General features: G+C 43.7%; 1 protein-coding gene across 4 annotated transcripts in view; it reads right to left on the reverse strand.

Annotated features, from left to right (window-relative positions):
- Positions 1 to 17586, reverse strand: part of rnf207b (ring finger protein 207b) — a 40021-nt gene extending 22435 nt beyond the window's left edge. The window contains exons 1-8 of one of the 4 annotated variants that reach the window (XM_072586328.1): positions 17469 to 17586; positions 11056 to 11246; positions 8203 to 8335; positions 7042 to 7186; positions 6100 to 6181; positions 5214 to 5289; positions 3146 to 3271; positions 1651 to 1697 (exon numbers count right to left, since the gene is read on the reverse strand). In XM_072586328.1, coding sequence (XP_072442429.1) covers positions 1651 to 1697; positions 3146 to 3271; positions 5214 to 5289; positions 6100 to 6181; positions 7042 to 7186; positions 8203 to 8335; positions 11056 to 11246 — 800 coding nt within the window. In that variant the 5' untranslated portion in view covers positions 17469 to 17586. The other 3 variants (XM_072586329.1, XM_072586331.1, XM_072586332.1) reach the window with 3 other exon arrangements.
- Positions 17587 to 21942: the final 4356 nt, after the last annotated feature.

Genomic DNA, 21942 nt, shown 5'->3' on the forward strand with positions numbered 1-21942 from the left:
GGGTTAACTATTCTAACTTCAAGCTGCCCTGGGGCACAGGAATAAAACTGTGTTGAAGGTACTTTATAAACTGTGCCTATCAGGGAGGCATTCAGATAGGCAGTTGCAGTTTGATAAAATATTATGATATTATTGATACATTATAATCAGGAGCAGGAAACCTGGCTGATTTATCTCCCTTCTCCAATAACTCAGGCCGTACAGAAGTTGCATTATTTATCACAATCATAGCAGAGACTTCAGTCTTTTGAAGAGACTGAAGTGAAGCTGCTCTTCACTGAGCATGGAAGATTAAGGTGAAACTGAGTAGAGACATTCCAAGTTATGACAGACAGGGAGAAACCATTTCCAATGGAAGAGGTTATTAACCAGAGGGCACACGTGCAATCTGAGTGGCCAAGGAACCAATGGCAAGAACATGAAGCAAAACTCAAATTCGCTCTGAGTGCTCATCTGGGTGGATCAGCTATTCACCGCCTCAGCCAGTGAGCCTTTATGGAGAAGCCTAGCAATATTCTGTTGTCCTGCCCTTCCACTCTGCTGTCCCCCTGACAGTCCCCTCTGCTGTCCCCCTGACAGTCCCATCTGCTGCCCCCCGACAGCTCCCTCTGCTGTCCCCCTGACAGTCCCCTCTGCTGTTCCCCTGATAGTTCCATCTGCTGACCCCCTGACAGTCCCCTCTGCTGCCCCCGGCAGTCCACTCTGCTGACCCCCTGACAGTCCCCTCTGCCGACCCCCTGACAGTCCCATCTGCTGACCCCCAGACAGTCCCCTCTGCTGCCCCTGGCAGTCCACTCTGCTGACCCCCTGACAGTCCCCTCTGCTGACCCCCTGACAGTACCCTCTGCTGTCCCGTCTGATGCCCCCTGACAGTCCCCTCTGCTGTCCCCCTGACAGTCCCCTCTGCTGTCCCCCTGACAGTCCCATCTGCTGTTCCCCTGATAATTCCATCTGCTGTCCCCCTGACAGTCCCCTCTGCTGACCCCCTGACAGTCCCCTCTGCTGACCCCCTGACTGTCCCCTCTGCTGACCCCCTGACAATCCCCTCTGCTGTCCCCCTGACAGTCCCCTCTGCTGACCCCCTGACAGTCCCCTCTGCTGTCCCGTCTGATGCCCCCTGACAGTCCACTCTGCTGCCCCCTGACAGTCCACTCTGCTGCCCCCTGATAGTCCACTCTGCTGCCCCCTGACAGTCCTCTCTGATGCCCCCCTGACAGTCCCCTCTGATGCCCCCCTGACAGTCCCCTCTGATACCCCCCGACAGTCCCCTCTGATGCCCCCTGACAGTCCCCTCTGATGCCCCCTGACAGTCCCCTCTGATGCCCCCTGACAGTCCCCTCTGATGCCCCCTGATAGTCCCCCTGATGCCCCCTGACAGTCCCCTCTTCTGCCCCCTGACAGTCCCCTCTGATGCCCCCTGACAGTCCCCTCTGATGCCCCCTGACAGTCCCCTCTGATGCCCCCTGATAGTCCCCTCTGCTGCCCGCCTGACAGTCCCCTCTGCTGTCCCCTCTGATGCCTCCCTGACAGTCCCCTCTGCTGCCCCCTGACAGTCCCCTCTGCTGCCCCCTGACAGTCCCCTCTGATGCCCCCTGACAGTCCCCTCTGATGCCCCTTGCCCTCCCACTCTACTGAGAAGATCGCACTTACTTCTGAGCAGTTTTCAGGAGTATTTTCTTCCTCTCGGCTAATGTTTCCTGGAATATGAAAGGTAAACTGTCAGGTCTTCATCATGTAAGCACCATTTAGATCCCACCACTCCGAATCTCCATCCCTTACACACTCACACCTCCACTCTTAACACCCAGCCTAGCACACACCTGCAGTCAGAATTGCTGACTCAGACATGTTTTTATTAGGATTTCACCACTCAATAAACCAAGGACCCAATGAACAATTGCCTTTTTTGTTTGTTCATGGGACCAAGTCCTTACTTCAGTCAGATTTGGGCATTGCACTCATTGACCTTGAAGGGGATGCCGCAGCGAAGGCTCACCAGATTATATGCATGTAAACATTGAGGCCTGGTTCCATAACTTTGGCTTGTACTCACTTAAGATGGTTAACCTGGGATCCTGATAACAGTATTAAAAATGTTAACAGGATTAGAAAGTGTGGAAACACAGGAAATGCTGGAGAAACTCAGCAAGTCAGGCAGCATCTGTGGAGAGAGAAACTCTCCACGGATCTTCATCAGAAAAGTTGAGGGGAGAGGTTGAAAAATAGAGTCCTCTGTGGTAACCTCAGCCAGTCCGCGAATTGAACCCAAGCTATTAGCCTCACTCTGCATCACAAACCAGGTCAGTTAGCTCACTTGGCTGGATGGCTGCTTTGCAATGCAGAGTGATGCCAAGAGGCATTCAATTCCTGTACTGGCTAAGGTTACCATGAAGGTCCCACCTTCTCAACTTTGCTACTCACCTGAATCTGGTTACCCTTTGGTTGAACTCACAACCAGATATCTCTCTGTAATGACAGACGAGCCCTATAATTCTCTGGGACTATAGCGACTTTAGCTCACTCTGAGGAATGGAGCATCTTTAACACAGTAAATTATCCCAAGGTGAAAATTGACACTAAGATACATGAGAAGATATTTGTACAGGTGACCAAACGTTTGGACAAATTGAGTTTTCAAGAATTATTTAAAGGATGAGAGAGGGAAGGAGGCAGAGAACTTAGTGAAGGAATTGCAGATTAAGACATGGGCACAAATAGTGGAATGATAAAAGTTTGGGGTGTGCAGAAGATCAGACCTGGAGGACTACAATCTTGGAGGATTGTAGGACTGGAGGAAGTTACAGAGATAAAGAGGGAGAAGGCCATTGAAGATATGAACACATGAACGAGAGTTCTAACATCATGATAATGCCAGACTGGGAGCCAATGTGTAGAGAGCACAGGCGTGAAGGGGACTTTGTGTCTGATAGGATATTGCTAGCATAATTTTGAATGAGCAAAAAGGACGGAAAGTCAGAAGAATGTTGGAATAGTTATGGTGACATTAGCGTGGATAAGGATTTGAGCAACTAGTGACAAAAGAACAGACCGTGTGAACAAACTGTGAGCCTTCTCTGCCTATCAGTGGTTCCTTATACTCAGTGACACCTTTATTTACTTAATTTGTTTTGATGCTGTATGTTACCTGCATACTGTTGAACAGTGAGCTGATGGCTGACTCCTCTTCAGTGACGTTGGCTCTCACCTCGTTGATCATGGCCTTCAAGAGGATGATGGCTTCTCGTGTGGATGTTTGAAGTTCCTTCACTGCCTAATGAACAAATTCACCATGAGGACGGAGGGTCTTTAACAGGAAGTAACTCCCTTGTTCTTTAGCTGAAACATTACTTTCAGTACAATAATGTCAATTTAGTAATCTCATTAGGCTGGCTGTCAGTCTTCACTCCATAAGTAACATGTTTACCTCTGCAGTGGAAGACTGTGGGTTCAAATTCTATATCAGGGCTTAAGCCCAAAACTCCTAACTGACATTCCTAGAGTAGTAAGTGGAGTAGGGGTGTTTGACCCACTGTCCAAGCCAATATTTATATTTCAACCAACACCATGAAAAATCAGATGATCTGGCCATTATCGCATAGTAAAGGGTAAAGTCACTAAAGTCCCCCCAGACCACATGGCTGCTCTCTCATTATGAAGTGATGACTGGTGGTGGTTTAACCGGAGGATCACCATACCTCAGGCAAGGGAGAGGCTGAGAAGGAGCGTCCTTCATGGTAACCTCAGCCAGTACAGGAATTGAACCCACACTGTTGGTATCATACTGTATCACAACCCATTTGTCCAGCGCAATTGAGGCCCAGAATTATTATTATACAATGGAGTTTAATTTAGATAATGGTGAGGTGCAGCAACTTGGAAAGGCAAATCAGGGCAGGACTTATACACTTAATGGTAAGGTCCTGGGGAACTAAGAGACCTAGGAGTGCAAGTTCATATTTCCTTGAAAGTGGAGTCACAGATACACAGGATTGTGAAGAAGGCATTTGGTATGTTTGCCTTTATTGGTCAGTCCATTGAGTATAGGAGTTGAGAGCTCATGTTGTACAGGACCACGTTTGGAATGCTGTGGGCAATTTCGGTTTCCCTGCTTTGGGAAGGATGTTGTGAAACTTGAAAGGGTTGAGATAAGATTTACAAGCATGTTGCCAAGGTTGGGGGGCTTGAGCTACAGGGAGAGACTGAATAAGCTGGGGCTGTTTTCCCTGGAGCATTGCAGACTGAGGGATGACCTTATAGAGGTTTAGAAAATCATGAGGCACATGGATAAGGGTGTGAGGAGACAAGGCCTTTTCCCCAGAGGTGAGGGAGTCCAAAACTAGAGGGCATAGGTTTAAGGTGAGAGGGGAAAAGATTTCAAAGGACCTGTGGGACAACCTTTTCACACAGAGGATGGTGTGTGTATGCAATGAGCTACCAGAGAAAGTGGTGGAGGCTGGTACAATTACGACATTTAAAATGCATCTGGATGGGTATATGAATAGGAAGGATTTAGAGGGATATGGGCTAAACACTGGCAAATGGGACTCGATTAGTATATCAAGTCCACATGGATGAGTTGGACCAAAAGGTCTATTTCCACGCTGTACATCTCTATGACCGTTTGTGGAATTATATTGCCTGCAAAATAGGTGCTGAGTTTCTTACATTACAACAGTAGCTAAATTACAAAAACACTTCTTAGCTATAACACACTGGGCCGTAGCCCAGGGCAAAAGTGTGCCCAGCAAGGAATCAGATGCTTCAGTAAAGAAGATGGTAAAGAATAAAAAGGAGAGGTAAATGAAAACTTGTACAGATATTAATACTGTTGATGTGTAAAAATGAAACAATTACTGTCTACCTCTATTTGTATAAAGCATGAGCAATTAATTTTCACAGACACTGAACATATTTTTAAAGCAGGGATCCTACATTATTAGAAATAAAATGATTTTGAAATTAACAGAAGTGTAAAGCTTCCTCCCCAATATTACTTTCTTAATTATTTAAATTAGAATAGCAAGATTCCCTGCAATCTGCAAATTGCTGCCTACTCTGACCAACGATAAGCCACTAAATGACTCAGCATGTGTTACAGTGTGCAGGAGCATGTGTTACAGTGTGCAGTGGCCTATAATTTCTGGAGAGGCCAGGACAATCCTGGAGCGTCAGCAACCTTAACTATACCTCTTTCCCACTTGTAATCCACATACCATCACAGCCTGGTCCAGCTTCTCGCAGCCTTGCACATATGCAGTCTCAATATCGATACAGTGGGCTCGACTTTCACTGAGCAATGAGATAAAGTTAGTGTCAAATTTGAACAGCTCAAGAGAGGCAGCAAAACACCTTACATGTAAATTAACTTCAAGAGATGTCTATAGAGCTTTCAATGTTACCAACCTGAAATATTGACTCTATTCCTCTCTCCTCAGGTGCTGCCTGGCCTTCTGAGTTTTTCTCACCATTTCCTGGTTTTATTTCAGATTTCCAGTTTTTCAGTATTTTGCTAATATTACCTATTGGTTCAGGGGGTAAACTTCAGCTGAGTGCAGGACTGTGGTGTGATACTTACCTGAAGTTCTGTGATTTCAGACACACACTGAGTTTGCTGATACCAACTAGTGTGCCAACTGTAGGCCATTGCTAGTAAAGCCAGAAAAAAACACCCTTGCTTCTTACTTCAAATTGCAGTTCCTGCTAAAGAGATTTAGCTGAGATTTTCCTCCCTAGCACAGAGAACTGCAATTTCTCCTAGTCCCATTTTGTCTCAGGTCAGAGAGAGAACTAAGCCTGGAATTCCCTCCCTACTATTATTGTGGGTCATCCCATAGCAAGTGGACTGCAGCGATTCAAGAAGGCAGCTAACCATCACCTTCTCAAAGGCAAATAGGGATGGGCTATCAATGCTGTCCAGCAAGCGACGCCCAAGACCCACAAATGAATCTTTAAAAACCCTCCTGGTTGGTGAGTCACTGGCAAGGAGACATTGCATGTCTCAACCAGCAAATGGGACCAGTTAGATATTTGTATGGGATTGAATTGCTTGTTTTTGTGCTGTACATTCTGTGGGTCCTAGTCCACAAATGCCTGACTCACACTTGCATGTCCCGAAAGCAGTTGATACAGAGCATGGACTTCTTCTCTGTGGAAAACATGATGTACGGTTCCTCGTGAAGAGCTAAAGAGACAAGAGGGAAACATAAGAACATGTTAATAGGAGCAGGATTAGGCTAAAAGACTCCTCAAGTTTACTCCATCATTCAGTGAGATCATAACTATCTTTTTTAACCACTTTGATATTCTATTCCTGTACAATCTGATTCTATTCAGACCTTATGTTACGAGATTACAACAGGGAGTAGAATGAAGTTGACTATAAAAGAACTGAGTTTGACAGGGAACAAACATAATTTGTCTTCTCAATATTTAATTGAAATAGACTGAAAGAAAAATTATAGAATGTTGCTTAAGCTGACTGATAATTTAGAGCCGGCGGAGAGTTGGGAGAAATGGTGGTGAGGTAGAGCTTGGTGTTGTCAGTGCACATGTAGGAACTGGCATGTTTTTGGACAATGTCACCATGGGGGAGCTTGCAGATGAAGTTAAGCCTAAGGAACAAAAAAAAGCCAAGAAACTTTGGGGGAACACAAGAGGTAACTGTTCAGGCATGGAAAGAAAAGGCTCAAATGTGAATCTTTTTCTACAACTCGATAGGTAAGAATGGAATCAGGTGTTTGCAAACCCAACTAGTTGGATGATGATTTTATCAACCAAGTAAATTTTTACAATAATCCAACACCAGTATGCTAATTTCAATGTTTAAAGCCAAAATTAAACCAGGTTTGAATGCTCATTGCCTGTGTTATTAATTTACGACTTGTGGATTATCCATTTCTACAACTCCATACCCAGCCCCATCCCATTTTAATTTCATTGTCAACAATTTATAGAATTTATAGAATCCCTACAGTGTAGAAACGGACCAATTGATTTGTAATGAGTTTGCAGCTTTCCGAGCCTGGGACTGGGGATCCTTACGGCATTTCTTATGCAGCGCCTTGGTGCGTTTGGCCAGAGTTACAATCTCATGGCGGGCAAACATTTTTGCTCTGTGTGTGTCTTCACGACAGGCGCTGCAGAGTGGCTGGTTACACGTGTTGCAGTAAAACATGGCATCGGCGTCCTGCAAGAGGCAAAGTGAGAGCATCAGACACTACAAGGAGCTGATTGCTGAGGGTTAGCTTGGAAAATATATTGTGTGTATACACACACACACAGACACACACACACACACAATTTTTCTGTAAGCTGAGCTAAGGCATAGGTTGGGGAGACCAATTCTGCTGTGCGTACCACACATATGAGGAGTTACTGAGTAATAATCAAAGTTTTACTACCAAATATTCTCACTTCACAAAATCAACTGTGATTTCTTTAGCTTCTTTAATGTAGTAAAAGTTAACACTGATCTATATAGATGTAATAGGACAGCTGACCAAAAGATTGATTAAAGACACAGGTTTTATTAAAGTATTCTTGAAGAGGAGGGAGAGAGTATTGTTTTAGGAAGAGAACCCTGGAGCTCGGGACCTGCACAGCTGAAGACACAGCTGCCAATAGTAAAGGGAAGCAAGTTGTGGATGGATTTGAGGTCAGGAAGGAGGAACACAGAGATCTTGGAAGGTTACAGGACTAGAAGAATTTAAAATCAAGGCGTTGCTGGACTGGAACTAACGAGGATCAGTGAGCACAGGGCTCCCCAGTCTCCTGATCCAGTGAAGGATATCTCAATAGTAATATTTTTTCCTGTCAAAACTGAGAAGAGCCAACTCAGCACAGACTGTGGAATTGAGCCTACAGCATCGAGTTCAGCAAACTGAGTTCCCAATGTGTGGTTAATCCTAGTCTACGCTCCATTAGCTACAATGAACAGTGAAGTATTTGAAGGATGACCATTGATCTCACCTCTGCTACATTGAATCTGTTTGAAAGACTATGTCAGTATGATGTAGCCCACAACTGAATAAAGATTCAGGTTCTAGGTTTGCACGTGGCTCCTTGAGCAATGTTAGCTGGTGCCAATATAGCACTGTACCATGAAATAGACGATGTCTGCAGGACAGGAGTGAAAACCCCAGAATTCCATTCTGCCCAACCTCTTTGAACCCTCTCAGTGGTTTCACAGGACCTCCCCGTTACCTGTTTCTTGCACTCAAAGTCACAGTTTGCACACTGCACAATCTCTTCATTGTCAGCTGAGCTGTCGACCAGGAACTTCAGCAAGCGATCTACCTTTGGGAGCCCACTGGTGCCCTTCACAATCGACAGACGTCTGGAATACAAACAGCTTTGTGAGATATTTTCTTTCCACTCCAGCAGGCAGGCAAAGCCTCAGCTTAACATCTCCTTTAAAGGATGACAGCCAATAGCGCATCATTTACTCAGTATTGCCCTGTTGTGCTCAGTCTGGATTATGGGCTGCATTTTCTGGAGTGAAGCTATGACCTCAAACAGAGAAACTGTTACCACTGAACAACAACTGAAATATTGAAGTGAATTGAAGTGGTCCCTTTACTAGTCATCATGCTAGTCAGAATGACAACGTATTTCTGTTTTACTTGTGTCAGCATTCTGAATTGTACGGACAGCAATAATTAAACCAGGCGTGAGCTGCTGCGATGATCATTTTGATAATGAAAACTTATAAATAGATAGAATCTAAAGATGGGCTTTGAAGAGCTTGAGTGATAGGGCTGTGACTATTTCCTTAAGCAGATTAATCTGTTGTAGGATTGCTTTGGGGCAGAATAATTGTCAATGCACTGTGTTGGAAACTAATGTTTGTGTGGATGGCTCCTTGGTGTTTTGTAATTGCTGGAGGAGGCTAGGTACTTATTTCCATCAATTCCTACCAATCCATTCCATATTTTCTCCCTCACCCCGTTTCAAACCTGTGATCAAGGATGTGACACTGACGTTGAACGAAAATCGAGTCTATGTCCCCTATTCAGTTACAACATGAACAAATCCCATCCAGCTCATTGGCTAACCACTGTTAAACAGCACCTTCATCAAAACAACAATCTACAACGCTGGAAGTAACATTGCAGAAAGAAATGAGAACTCTCACCTGTGATCGTCTGTGATATCCAGCCTCATGTCTGATCCTCCACAAATTAATTCATCCAGGTTACGTCTTGTGTGGTCTCCCCAACTCTGCTTCCCCCCTCCCAACCTCCTTGCAGCCTCCACACCCCTCCCACCACTAAAATGTCCCAAATACTGGATAGTATTGACAGTATTGCCGGACTATTGAGTGCAATCAGTGTTTACTGGAGGATCTTGCAGGGTCAAAATTGTACATCAGGTTGGGGAGGGAGGCAGCAGAGCGACTAAAAAAGACACACAGTCAGTCTGTCACCTATGGGGGATTGGATTTCATGAGAAAGGGCTCCAGCTGCCCTGAGCTATGCCTACGCTGCACACTGGCCCAGCTCCTGGCCTCAGCTCACTGACCTTCATGACAATACCCATTGTCGAACTGTGTTCGCAAAGCAATGAATTTGGCACCACTTTGGAAATTATTTTAAAAAGTATATTCAATCCCTGAAATAAATCATTTGTTCACCAACGTGTTTTTTTTTATCCCATGAGTTTCGATTTTTATAATGTCAGATCTAAAATTAAAAACTGACTGGAGTATCAGATCACCTTGTAAATATCTCACGGGGTCACAATCCAAAAGACACAAACACCAGGGCTCTTGAACAACAAACATTTATTTCTGTTTATATTTTTCTTGGATGTTGAAGGCGGGGTTTGGAGAGTTAGTGGTGGATGGGACTGTACAGCTATCCTTTAATTGGTCAGTGCTGGAGTTCACGGTGTTCTTAGTTTAGCAAACCCTTTATTTATTGTCACGGGGATTGGATGCCTTTGCTATCTCTCTGATGAACCTGACTTGCCTCACATTCCAATCTTTCTAAAAGTAGCCTGCCTTCTATTGTGCAGCTGCTTGACAATGTGATTGATACTTTCCCTTCATTAGGGTTAAATGGCTGACAACTGGATGATTTCAGCAAGTTTAGATCTAAAAGAGGAGGAATGTGTCTTTATCTCTCCTCCTGTACTGAAGGTGCTGTTTAACAGCCACCACCTTCTCCACCTCGGCCTGTGTGGACACTGACATCAACCTGTAAGAAATTGGGGATTGGAGTTTGACTTCCCACTTGATTTTACTCTCTGCAGGTCACTGAATGAGCTGTAAAATAGACATTCCAATCGATCCTATGGGATTCCTGTCTCCAGGCAACATGTTATAACACCCCAAGAGGGCTGCTAACACAAGGCACAGGTGAATGCACTCCTGCTCATGCCTGACCTCTGCCAGTTGGGCTCCCTGCAGAAATCCTTTTCCTTTTCTTGCTTGGATCGGTAGTCGCCTCCACCCCACCCTTCTGTTTCCTCTACCCCCACAGCAGAGTGATACAACTGGGTGTCAGCCCCATGACCTCCATGCCCCATATGACTGAGTGGATCTTCTCTCAGGGCTCAACGGCAACATTCCCGGCTCTGAAAACTCCCACCTCAGGCATCCCACTCTGAAAACCTGAGTACAGAATCTAGTCTAATACTCCAGTGCACTACTGAGGGAATGCCTCAGTGTTGGAGGTGTCTTCTTTCAGATGAAACATTGAAACCCTGTCCGCCTCTTAGACAGAAGTAAAAAAATCCCACAACATTATTTTGAGGAACAGTTTGAGTTCCCCGTAGTGCTCTGGCTAATATTCATTTTTCACTAGAAATAAATTATCTAGGCATAATCATGTAGCTGCTGGTAAGACTCTCAAACTGACAGCGACTACACTTGAGAGGGTTTACCCACTGTAAAAGGTCTGTAATACGTTTGTGAAAGTTGCTGTATAAATGTAAACCTTCACTTCAGTGCCACACAGGACTGAATACTCACAAAGTGAGTTTCAAGAGAACTATGCAAGTTTTGTTTGAAATGGAAACAATTGCGAACTGTGCTGTCATTTTCATGTTTCTTACCCACAAAGGGGGCAGGAGAGACGTCCTTCCGAAGCTCTGCCCCGCAGGCAGGTGGCGCAAAAGGTGTGGTAGCAATCCAGGAGACAGGGGTGTTCATATTGCTCATAGCAGAGGTGGCAGACCAGAGGGTGACAGTTTGCATTATCCAAATCGTACAGGTTATCCAAGGGAGAAAAGATACCCCCAGACATCTGCAATAGAATTTCTGGGATCATTCATTGTTTCAAAGCATAGACGTAAATGATGTATCACCCTTCCCCAACACCCAAACCTGTTTCACACCCTGTCCCACTGTTTTATTTATTCTTTTTCATGGGATTTACTGAGCTTTTGTTGCCCATCTCTAATTGCCCTTGAAGTGAGTGGTTTCCTAGACCATTTCTGAGGTCAGCTAAGGATCTGAAGTTGTGGGTCTGAAGTCATGAGTCGGCCTGATGAGGTGAGGATGGCAGTGTTCCTTCCCTTATGGACATTGGTGAGCCAGCTGGATTTTAACAACAATGATGTAAGATGATGATTGTTTCATCAACATCATTACTCACATTAGCTTTCAACTCCAGTTTTATTAATTGAATTAAATTTCTACAGTTGCCATATTGGATTTTAAACCAAAGCCTCTGGATTACTAATCCTGTGACAATATCTCTACGTCATCTTCTCACCAATCCCATCCTTTACCCAATGCCTTCCTACATCTAATCCCATCTACCCTTCATATAGCTGACTACATCTCTACTCCTGACATTTCCCTATACCCAACTCTCTCTTAGCACTGACCCCATCCTACACCCAGCCCTCCTATACACCCAGTCCCATTCCTACATTTGAGCCTGTCATAAATCCGTCCATCTGACATACCTGACACTATCCTATACCTGATGTTCCTTCATACCTGACCCTGTCCTAGACCTAATCTTTCCTACATCCAACCTACCATACACAACCCTGCTCTAGATTTGACTCTTCCCAATATCCAATTTCATTGTACACCTGACTTTTCCTTACACATTTATTCCCATTTCCCCACCATATCCAACCTTCCCCTATATCTGATCTGCTCTCTAGACTCAGCCCTGTCCTACACTGCTCCACTCCATATGATTCAGTATTACTCAAACAGGCTTTGGAATGGGGGTACTTACTCTGTGCTGAATTACAGTCAACTTTCTCAGCACGGAAGTTTGACAATGACTGTTGCCAGTTATTATCACCGTGCGGGAAAGAGGACACTGGACACAGTCCTGATCCTCTTTTCAATTAAATATCACACATATCCTTTCCAGCAAGGGGCCAGTGATGGGTGAGAGAAGGGGAAAACTTGTCCAGCCAAGACAGAATGTCAATTGTTATACCCTTCCTACTATTCTGGCTTAGTACTACAGAACCTGAATACTACTGAAAAGGACATTTTATTAAAGCTTTCTGTCTTGTACTTATCAGGACAATTTACAAGAATACCAATTCTGGGGAAAACTAATATTCATTCTGCATGAGTGGAGATTGATGATTGTTTGGCTCCTCTTATCCAGTAAAATGTATGATTTCCCCTTCAACTGTGATGATTACAAAACAGAAAGATTAATCAAATGAGTCTCTTTTCAGCAATACTCAAATACCAGCTTAAATTAAACTCTCATGAGGTAATACATTTATTTGAGTGTGCATTTATAGGAAAACTAGTTGATCTCCATGGAGTTACACACAAACAGACAGGATCAAACATAGACTTCATGTGAAAATGAATAGAAAATGGGAGAAATTAGAGTAAGGTAAACGGATTTAGAATGTTCAACCATATATGGATTACTTTGTCTGCTCTTTACAACAAGGATACAGAGGCATTGAGGAGGTGCACAATAGATTATTAGGATAAAGCAACACCTGCTCAGCAATAACCTGCTCAGTGACATCTATTTTGTGTTCTGCCAGAGCCACTCAGCTCCTGATCTCATAACAGCCTTGCTTCAAATATGAGCAAAAGAGCTGAATTCCAGAGGCGAGGTGTGAGTGACAGCCCTTGACATCAAGGCCACATTCAGAGTCATAGAGGTGTACAGCATGGAAAGAGGCACTTTGGTCCAACTCATCCATGCCAACCAGATATCCTAAAGTTTAGGACCTAAACTAATCTAGTCCCATTTGGTAGCACTTGGCCCATATCTCTCTAAACTCTTCATATTCACACACCCATCCAAGTGTCTTTTAAATGTTATAATTGTGCCAACCTCCACCACCTCTCTGGCATCTCATTCCACACACCCATCACCCTCTGTGTGAAAAAGTTGCACCTTAGGTCTTTTTTATATTTTTCTCCTCTCAGTCTAAACCTATGCCCTCTAGTTCTGGACTCCCCCACCCCAGGGGAAAAAACCTAGTCTATTTACCCTATTCATGCCCCTCAAGATTTTATAAACCTCTATAAGGTAACATCTCAGCCTCCGATGCTCCAGGGAAAACAGCCCCAGCCTATTCAGCCTCTCGCTGTAGCTCAAATCCTCCAACACTAGCAACATTCTTGTAAATCTTTTCTGAACCCTTTCAAGTTTCACAACATCCTTTCAATAGGAGGAGACCAGAACTGCACACAATATTCCAAAAGTGGCCTAGCCAATGTCCTGTACAGGCAACATACTCAATGCTCTGACCAGTAAAGGAAAGCATACCAAACATATTCTTCATTATCCTATCTATATGCGACTTCACTTTCAAGGAACTATGAACCTGTACTTGCAGGTCTCTTTGTTCATCAATACTTCCCAGGACATTGCCATAAGTGCTTGAGTCCTGCCCTGATTTGCCTTTCCAAAATGCAGCATCTCACATTTATCTAAGTTAAACTCCATCTGCCACTCCTCAGCCCATTAGCCCATCTGATCAAGATCCCATTGTACTCTGAAGTAACCTTCTTCGCCATCCACTACACCTCAAATTTTGGTATCATTTGCAAACTTACTAACTATACCTCTTATGCTCAATCCAAATCATTTATATAAATGATGAAAAGTAGTGGACCCAGCACTGATCCTTGTGGCACACCACTGATCACAGGCCTCCAGTCTGTAAGACATCCCTCCAGCACCACCCTCTGTCTTCTACCCTCGAGCCAGTTTTGTAGCCAAATGGCTAATTTTCCCTGTATTCCATGAGATTTTACCTTGCTAAGTAGTCCACCATGAGGAACCTTGTCGAACACCTTACTGAAATCTATATAGATCACGTCTACCGCCCTGCCCTCATCAATTCTCTTCAATACTTCTTCAAAAAACTCAATCAAGAGGCATGATTTATTATGCACAAATCCATGAATATCCCTAATCAGTCTTCCCTTTGCGAATAAATGTAAATCTGTCCCTCAGGATTCCCTCCAACAACTTGCCCACCATCAATGTCAGGCTCACCTGTTCTCTGGCTTTTCCTTACCACCTTTCTTAAATAGTGGCACCAAGTCAGCCACACTCCAATCTTCCTGCATCTCACCTGTTAGTGTAGCATCAAGGAGCCTGAGCAAAACTGGAATCAATGGGAATCCGGGAGCAAACACTCCACAGGCTGGAGTCATACCTGGCAGGTAGGAAGATGAATGTGGTTGTTGGAAGTCAATCATCTCAGCTCCAGGACATCTCTGCGCGAGTTCCTCAGTGTAGTTCCTCAGGCCCAGTCATCTTCAGCTGCTTTATCAGTAACCCTCTGTCCATCATAAGGTCAGAAGTGGGGACTTTCACCGATGATTGCAGAATGTTCAGTATTATTCATGACATCTCAGACACTGAAGAAGGGCTCATGCCCAAAACGTCAATTCTCCTGCTCCTTGGATGCTGCCTGACCTGCTGCGCTTTTCCAGCAACACATTTTCAGCTCCACCTCAGATACTGAAACAATCCATATTCAGATGCAACAAGATCCAGGCTTGGGCTGACAGGTAGCAAGTAACATTTATGCCACACAAATACCAGGCAATAGTCATCTCCAAAATGCGACAATCTGTTCATCACCCTTGTTATTCAATGGTGTTACTATCACTGAATCCCTCACTATCAACATCCTGGTTTATTTATAGTTACCACTGACCATAAATTCAACTCGCCACATAAACACTGTGGCTATAAGAGGTGGTCAGAGGCTAGGAATACTGCGGCAAGTAACTCACCTCCTGACTCCCCAAAGCCTGTCCACCATTGACAAGCACAAGTCAGGAGTGTGATGGAATACTCACACTTGACCAGATGGGTGCAGTTCCAACAACACTTAAGAAATTTGACACCATCAGGACAAAACAGCCTGTTTGATTGGCACAACATCCACTCCTCCACCACTGACGCTCAGTAGCAGCTGTGTGTACTATCTACCATCCTGACTTGGAAATATATGACTATTCCTTCAGTATTGCTGAGTCAAAATCCTGGAATTCCATCCCTAACAGCATTGTGGGTCAACCCACAGCAGGTTGTCTGCAGCGGTTCAAGAAGGCAACTCACCACCACCTACTTAAGGGCAACTGGGATGGTCAATAAATGCTGCCCTGCCTGCGACGCCCATGCCCATGAGAAAATATGCTTCTCAAGAATTACTGAGCAGGCCTTTTTTGTCCTCTGGAAAAGAGGAGACTGAGGATTGACCTAGCATATGAAATTATGATAGGGTAGAAGTAGAGAGAATGTTTCCAATAGTAGGGAGTTCAAATCTAGAAACTATTAATACAGGAGTTCATAATAATTCCAATAAGAAATGCAGGAGAACCTGCTCTACTCAACAGAGTGATTAGTATGTGGAACTTGCCATCACAAGAAAGATTGAGGCAAATAGCTGGATGTTAGATAAAAAGAAACACAGAAAATACTGGAGAAACTCTGAAAGTTTGGCAGCATCTATGGTGAGAGAAACACAGTTAATGTTTCAGGTCCAGTGTGACTCTTCCTCAGAATTGGAAGTCATACAGGACTCAAAACATTAAGTGTTTCTCTCTCCACACTTGTTGCCAGACTTGATGAGTTTCTCCAGTATTCTCTGTGTTTGTTTCATATTTTAAACATCCAGTATTTTGCTTTTATTTGGATATTTATGGATTAAAATAATAGATGGACTGAAGGGAAACTGGGTAAACACCTGACTAAGTAGGAATTGTGTGAGCATGCTGCTGGGGTGATAATGAAGAGGGCTGAAGGAACCTTGTATGGAAATGTAAATACCAGTAGGGACTTGGCGGGCTGAACAGCCTGTTTCTCTGCTATAATTTTTATTTGACATTCACAGGATGTGGGCATCATTGATAAGGCCAGCACTTACTACCCATCCCTAATTGCCCAGATGGTAATTAGCAGTCAACCACATTGCTGTGGGTCTGAAGTTACATGTAGACCGGATCAGGTAAGGAAGGCTGATTTCCTCCACTAAAGGGCATTTGTGAACCAGATGGGCTTTTTCCAACAGCTGACAGTGGTTTCATGATCACCATTAGACTCATATTTCTAGATTTTTATTCAATTCAAATTCCAGCATCCCCATGGCAGGATTTACATACTGAGATTGAGAGAAGGCATTAATACTACTCAGCCATCGCCTCTCCATAGTAATTCAATCCCAGTCTAAAATAATACATGATTGTTGTTTCTATGTTTTATTATAAATTCATTTGTCAACATTTATAAGAAAATCTACTTATATAAACTTATCCTGCTCTAATTGTTCCCTCCAACCAGTAGTGGCATTGCAGTACTGTATCTCCATTGGTGGAATGATGTCAATACAGTGTGACTGTTTATATAGGTACTTTCTCTTATAAATAGTGACATAAGAATCCTTAATGGAAAAGGTTGACAGGAAGTATGCACAGATGTAATTTTTCATGTACCATGGGAATGTCATCAATTTCTTTAAAATTATGATTGAGATTTTTAAAGTTATCTGCATTATTTTAAAAAAAGTAAAATTGCAATTGAATTATTTCATGGCTCCATTGTGAGAATTTTGTGAGAATGATGCTGTTTAATAATTACTTCTCAAATGTTAGTCAGATTATGATGATGTGCTTTATTAATTGTAATATTATAAAACACATCAGTGTATGCAGTAAATATTCAGCATGCAATAAGCCCAATAGTTTGTTTCAATCATCATTTGCGAGAAATGGAAATTAACTAAACATCTGAATTCTGCTTCAATTTAGTAACATTCTAAAGATATACTTGTGAACCTTATTCTCACAGCAATATTTTACTGTGCTATATTCCAATGCTAAAAACAGGCACACTGAAAGAAACAACCAACAAATCTCCAAGCAACTACAAACATCACAAACTGAAACGACACTCATCCATCTCACACCACACAGCACATTTTATTACAACACCAGACATTAGTGATTTTAATAAGAGGAGCTGGAGATGTTATCTGGGACTCGGTTGTGTTCTCCTTACCTTGATTCTGTCTCTCTGGCCTTGGGCTGGTATGAGAGAAATCTTTGAGCTCTTTTAGAAAGCAGCTGCCCAATGACGTCAGGGACTCATGAACTTGTGTCCTTCACTGGAAAGTTCCTGGATTATCAGCAGTCTGGGGATTGGTTTGGGATTTGGCTTTCTGGTTTTTTTTCCCCTCATGTGTTTTATTTCAGCAAAGTGCTACTGCAGAAATGATGGTGAATTTTATTACTATGTATGAAGAAATGTTTTTTACATTTCACTTTACACGTCTCAAACATTTTTCCTACAATTCTAAACAACTTTCCACCTCTGCCACAGCACTGAATAGAAACTAATCAAAGCCACATTCTTTGTGACAATTACCATAATAAACCAGCTACCATCATCCTTCTGCATCTCTCCACAGTCTTTGACAGGTGGACCACACTGCCCTCCTCCCAAGCCTCTCCAATGTAATTGAGCTGGGTGGGACAGACCTTGCCTGTCTCCATAATTTATCTATTCAGTCATAGCCAGATAATTTCCTGCAAAGATTTATTTTTCTGCTTCTGTTACTTTGAATTCCCCAAGGTTTTCTCTGAGTATTTCTTCCTATTTCTCTTGCACATGCTACCTCTAAGCAACTTCACCTGAAGCCATGAAGTCAGGTTCCTTTTCACAGGTACATGAACAATACCCAGCTCTACCTCTTCAACACCTCTCTCAACCCCTCCACTGCCTCTGTATTGCCAGACTGCATGTCCAGCATTTAAGCTTAAATGATTCCATCTCAATCCTTGGATGCTATCTCAGGCTGAAACAGGTAGCTCATATCCTCAATGTAACATTTGATCCTGAGCTGAACTTTCAAATGCATATCTGTTTCATTAAAAAGATAATCTATTTCCATAATATCATCCATCTCTGCAACTGCTCCATCGCAAGTATTGTTGAAATATTCTTTCATGTATTTGTTATCTCCAGATTTGACTATTCCAATGCTCCTTTGAGATTAGATTAGATTCCCTACAGTGTGGAAACGGGCCCTTCGGCCCAACAAGTCCACACCAACCCACTGAAGAGTAACCTACCCAGACCTATTTCCCTCTGACTATGGGGAAATTGGCATGGCCAATTCACCTGACCTGCACATCTTTGGTCTGTGGGAGGAAACCGGAGCACTCGGAGGAAACCTACACAGACACTGGGAGAAGGTGCAAACTCCACACAGACAGTCGCCCGAGGCTGGAATCGAACCCGGGTACCTGGTGCTATGAAGCAGCAGTGCTAACCACTGAGCCACCATATAAAATGGATTAATGGTCATCATTAGATAATTGATTCCAGATATTTATTAAATTCAAATTTCACCATCTGCCACAGCAGGATTTGAACCCCAGAATGTTGCTTGGGTCTCTGGATTAATAGTTCAACTATAAAACCACTAGGCCATTGCCTCCCCATAATAGTCAGCCTCCCTATTGTCTACACTATAAAAATGTCAACTCATTCTTTGCACGACTTTGAATTGCTGCTATAACAATGTCTATTAATTATCATTTTTTTATTACACTGTAATTTGCATGTTTTTCACTTCATATGCACTTTATGCCGCCCTTTGTATGATCGTGTAGTTTGTTTTGTCTATTAGCATCTTGGACCTGGAGGAACGCTGTCTCGTTGTCTACCGTATCAGTTATATATGGTAGAAATGACAAAAAAAATCTATTCTACTCTTATGGAAAAAACTCTGGTTCCATTGCCTAAATTGCATTCAGTATCCTTCATCCTTTGTGAATGCTGATCTGCACTGACTCATGGTCTACCAATGGCTTAAGTAGTGTTCACATCCTTTCATGGCATCATTCGTCCTTATCAGTGCCATTCCTCCAGTAAATCTTTGTTTCAATTTCTCTTTATAGTGGACTGTTTGTTTACTGCACTGTGTTCTCCCTTCAAGATTGTTGTGCAGCTGAGCAAGTGAACACCTTCACAGAATGTTGCATGTGCTCAAATCATTGCTACATTATGTAACATTCAGGGTTGCTGTGTCACTGCACATCCCTACACCCAACAACCCCTTTGGGTCTCTGAATTCTTCTGGTTCTGACTTCTTGTTCATCTGTGCCTTTCTTTGTCCTATTAGTTGAGGCCAAGGCTTCAGCCATCGAGACCCAAGTTCTGGAATTCACCTCATCACTACCACTCTCTTCTTTGAGTCCATCATTGAAATCCACTTTGATGAAGCTTAGTTACTTGTTGCAAATTGCTGCTCCATTTGCTTGATGTGCAATTTGTCTAATTACATTCCTGTTTCACCTTAGAATGTTGTCCTTCATTGAATGCCTGATATAAATACTCTTTGTTACTGGATCATTGTAGGGACACTTCAAACTACTACATTAAATGTTTTGTGCATTTGACTGTATAGACCAAAGAAGTAAATTCACAGTTGCACAGATATCAGTTAACTGGCAAAGAACTAGAAGCAATGTGATGAGAATTTTTCATTCAGTGTTATTTTGTTAGTAGTTACTCTGCTGATTGGGCCATGTGAACCAATGGATTCCAGTCACATTCCCAAAGATATGATATAAAATGATATTGCTATCCACATAAAACCAACACATTACATACATCACCGATATAGGATCATCTGTAGGTAAGACATCAAGTTGGAAATGTGTTGCTGGAAAAGCGCAGCAGGTCAGGCAGCATCCAAGGAGCAGAATTGACGTTTCGGGCATGAGCCCTTCTTCAGGAATGAGAAAAATGTGTCCAGCAGGCTAAGATAAAAGGTAGGGAGGGACTTGGGGGAGGGGCGTTGGAAATGCGATAGGTGGAAGGAGGTCAAGGTGAGGGTGATAGGCCGGAGTGGGGGTGGGGACGGAGAGGTAAGGAAGAAGATTGCAGGTTAGGAAGGCGGTGCTGAGTTCAAGGGATTTGACTGAGACAAGGTGGGGGGAGGGGAAATGAGGAAACTGGAGAAATCTAAGCTCATCCCTTGTGGTTGGAGGGTTCCTAGGCGGAAGATGAGGTGCTCTTCCTCCAACCGTCGTGTTGCTATGGTCTGGCGATGGAGGAGTCCAAGGACCTGTACGTCCTTGGTGGAGGGGGAGGGGGAGTTGAAGTGTTGAGCCACGGGGTGGTTGGGTTGGTTGGTCCGGGTATCCCAGAGGTGTTCTCTGAAATGTTCCGCAAATAGGCGGCCTGTCTCCCCAATATAGAGGAGGCCACATCGGGTGCAGCAGATGCAATAAATGATGTGTGTGGAGGTGCAGGTGAATTTGTGGCGGATATGGAAGTATCCCTTGGGGCCTTGGAGGGAGGTAAGGGGGGAGGTGTGGGCGCAAGTTTGCATTTCTTGTGGTTGCAGGGGATGGTGCCAGGAGTGGAGGTTGGGTTGGTGGGGGGTGTGGACCTAACGAGGGAGTCACAGAGGGAGTGGTCTTTTCAGAACACTGATAGGGGAGGGGAGGGAAATATATCCCTGGTGGTGGGGTCTGTTTGGAGGTGGCGGAAATGACGACGGATGATATGCTGTATATGGAGGTTGGGGGTGGTAGGTGAGGACCAGTGGGGTTCTGTCCTGGTGGCGATTGGAGGGGTGGGGCTCAAGGGCGGAGGAGTGGGAAGTGGAGGAGATGCAGTGGAGGGCATCGTCGATCACGTCTGGGGGAAAAATTGCAGTCTTTGAAGAAGGAGGCCATCTGAGTTGCACGGTATTAGAACTGGTCCTCCTGGGAGCAGATGTGGCGGAGACAAAGGAATTGGGAATATGGGATGGCGTTTTTACAGGAGGCAGGGTGGGAGGAGGTGTAGTCTAGGTAGCTGTGGGAGTCGGTCGTTTTATAGTAAATGTCCTCAAGTTGACCAGGATCAGAATTCCTCCATGAGAACTTCTTGTTGCTCACTGAATTAGAAAGGCTTCTTGAAAAGCAACTTCTAAACCTGTGATATACTGTAAACAATGGCAGCAGCCGCATGGGTACATGACAACCTGCAAGTTCCTGTCCAAGCCATGCAACAAGTTGACATAGAACTACATTGGTGTTTCTTCACTGAAGGTAAAAATCCTTCCTAACAGCTTGTGTGGGTACTTACACCAAATGGAGTGCAATGGTTTAAGAAAGCAGCACATTGCCACCTCCTCAAATGACAACTCGGGATTGGTTACAATTGTTTTTTTTAGCCAATAGCACCCACATTCCATGAAAAAATTTACAGTGAATAATAATTTCAAAACAGAATTGGATAAATACTTGATTTTTTTAAATTGCTGGACTATGGGTAAAGAACATTGGGTACACAAGCAGGAGGCTGGAAGACCATGGAGTGACAACAATGGAATACTATGGCTAAAGAATGAAAGGCCATAGATTATTGATTATCTGTTTTCAACTTTCAATTCTTCGTCGACTGCAGTATTGTGCTTTTGTACTGGCAGAGATGGGCCAAATGGCTTCCTCTGCCTTGAATTATTTTCTAATTC

This window comes from Chiloscyllium punctatum, chromosome 16 (assembly GCF_047496795.1).
Source record: "Chiloscyllium punctatum isolate Juve2018m chromosome 16, sChiPun1.3, whole genome shotgun sequence".
Taxonomy (NCBI): domain Eukaryota; kingdom Metazoa; phylum Chordata; class Chondrichthyes; order Orectolobiformes; family Hemiscylliidae; genus Chiloscyllium; species Chiloscyllium punctatum.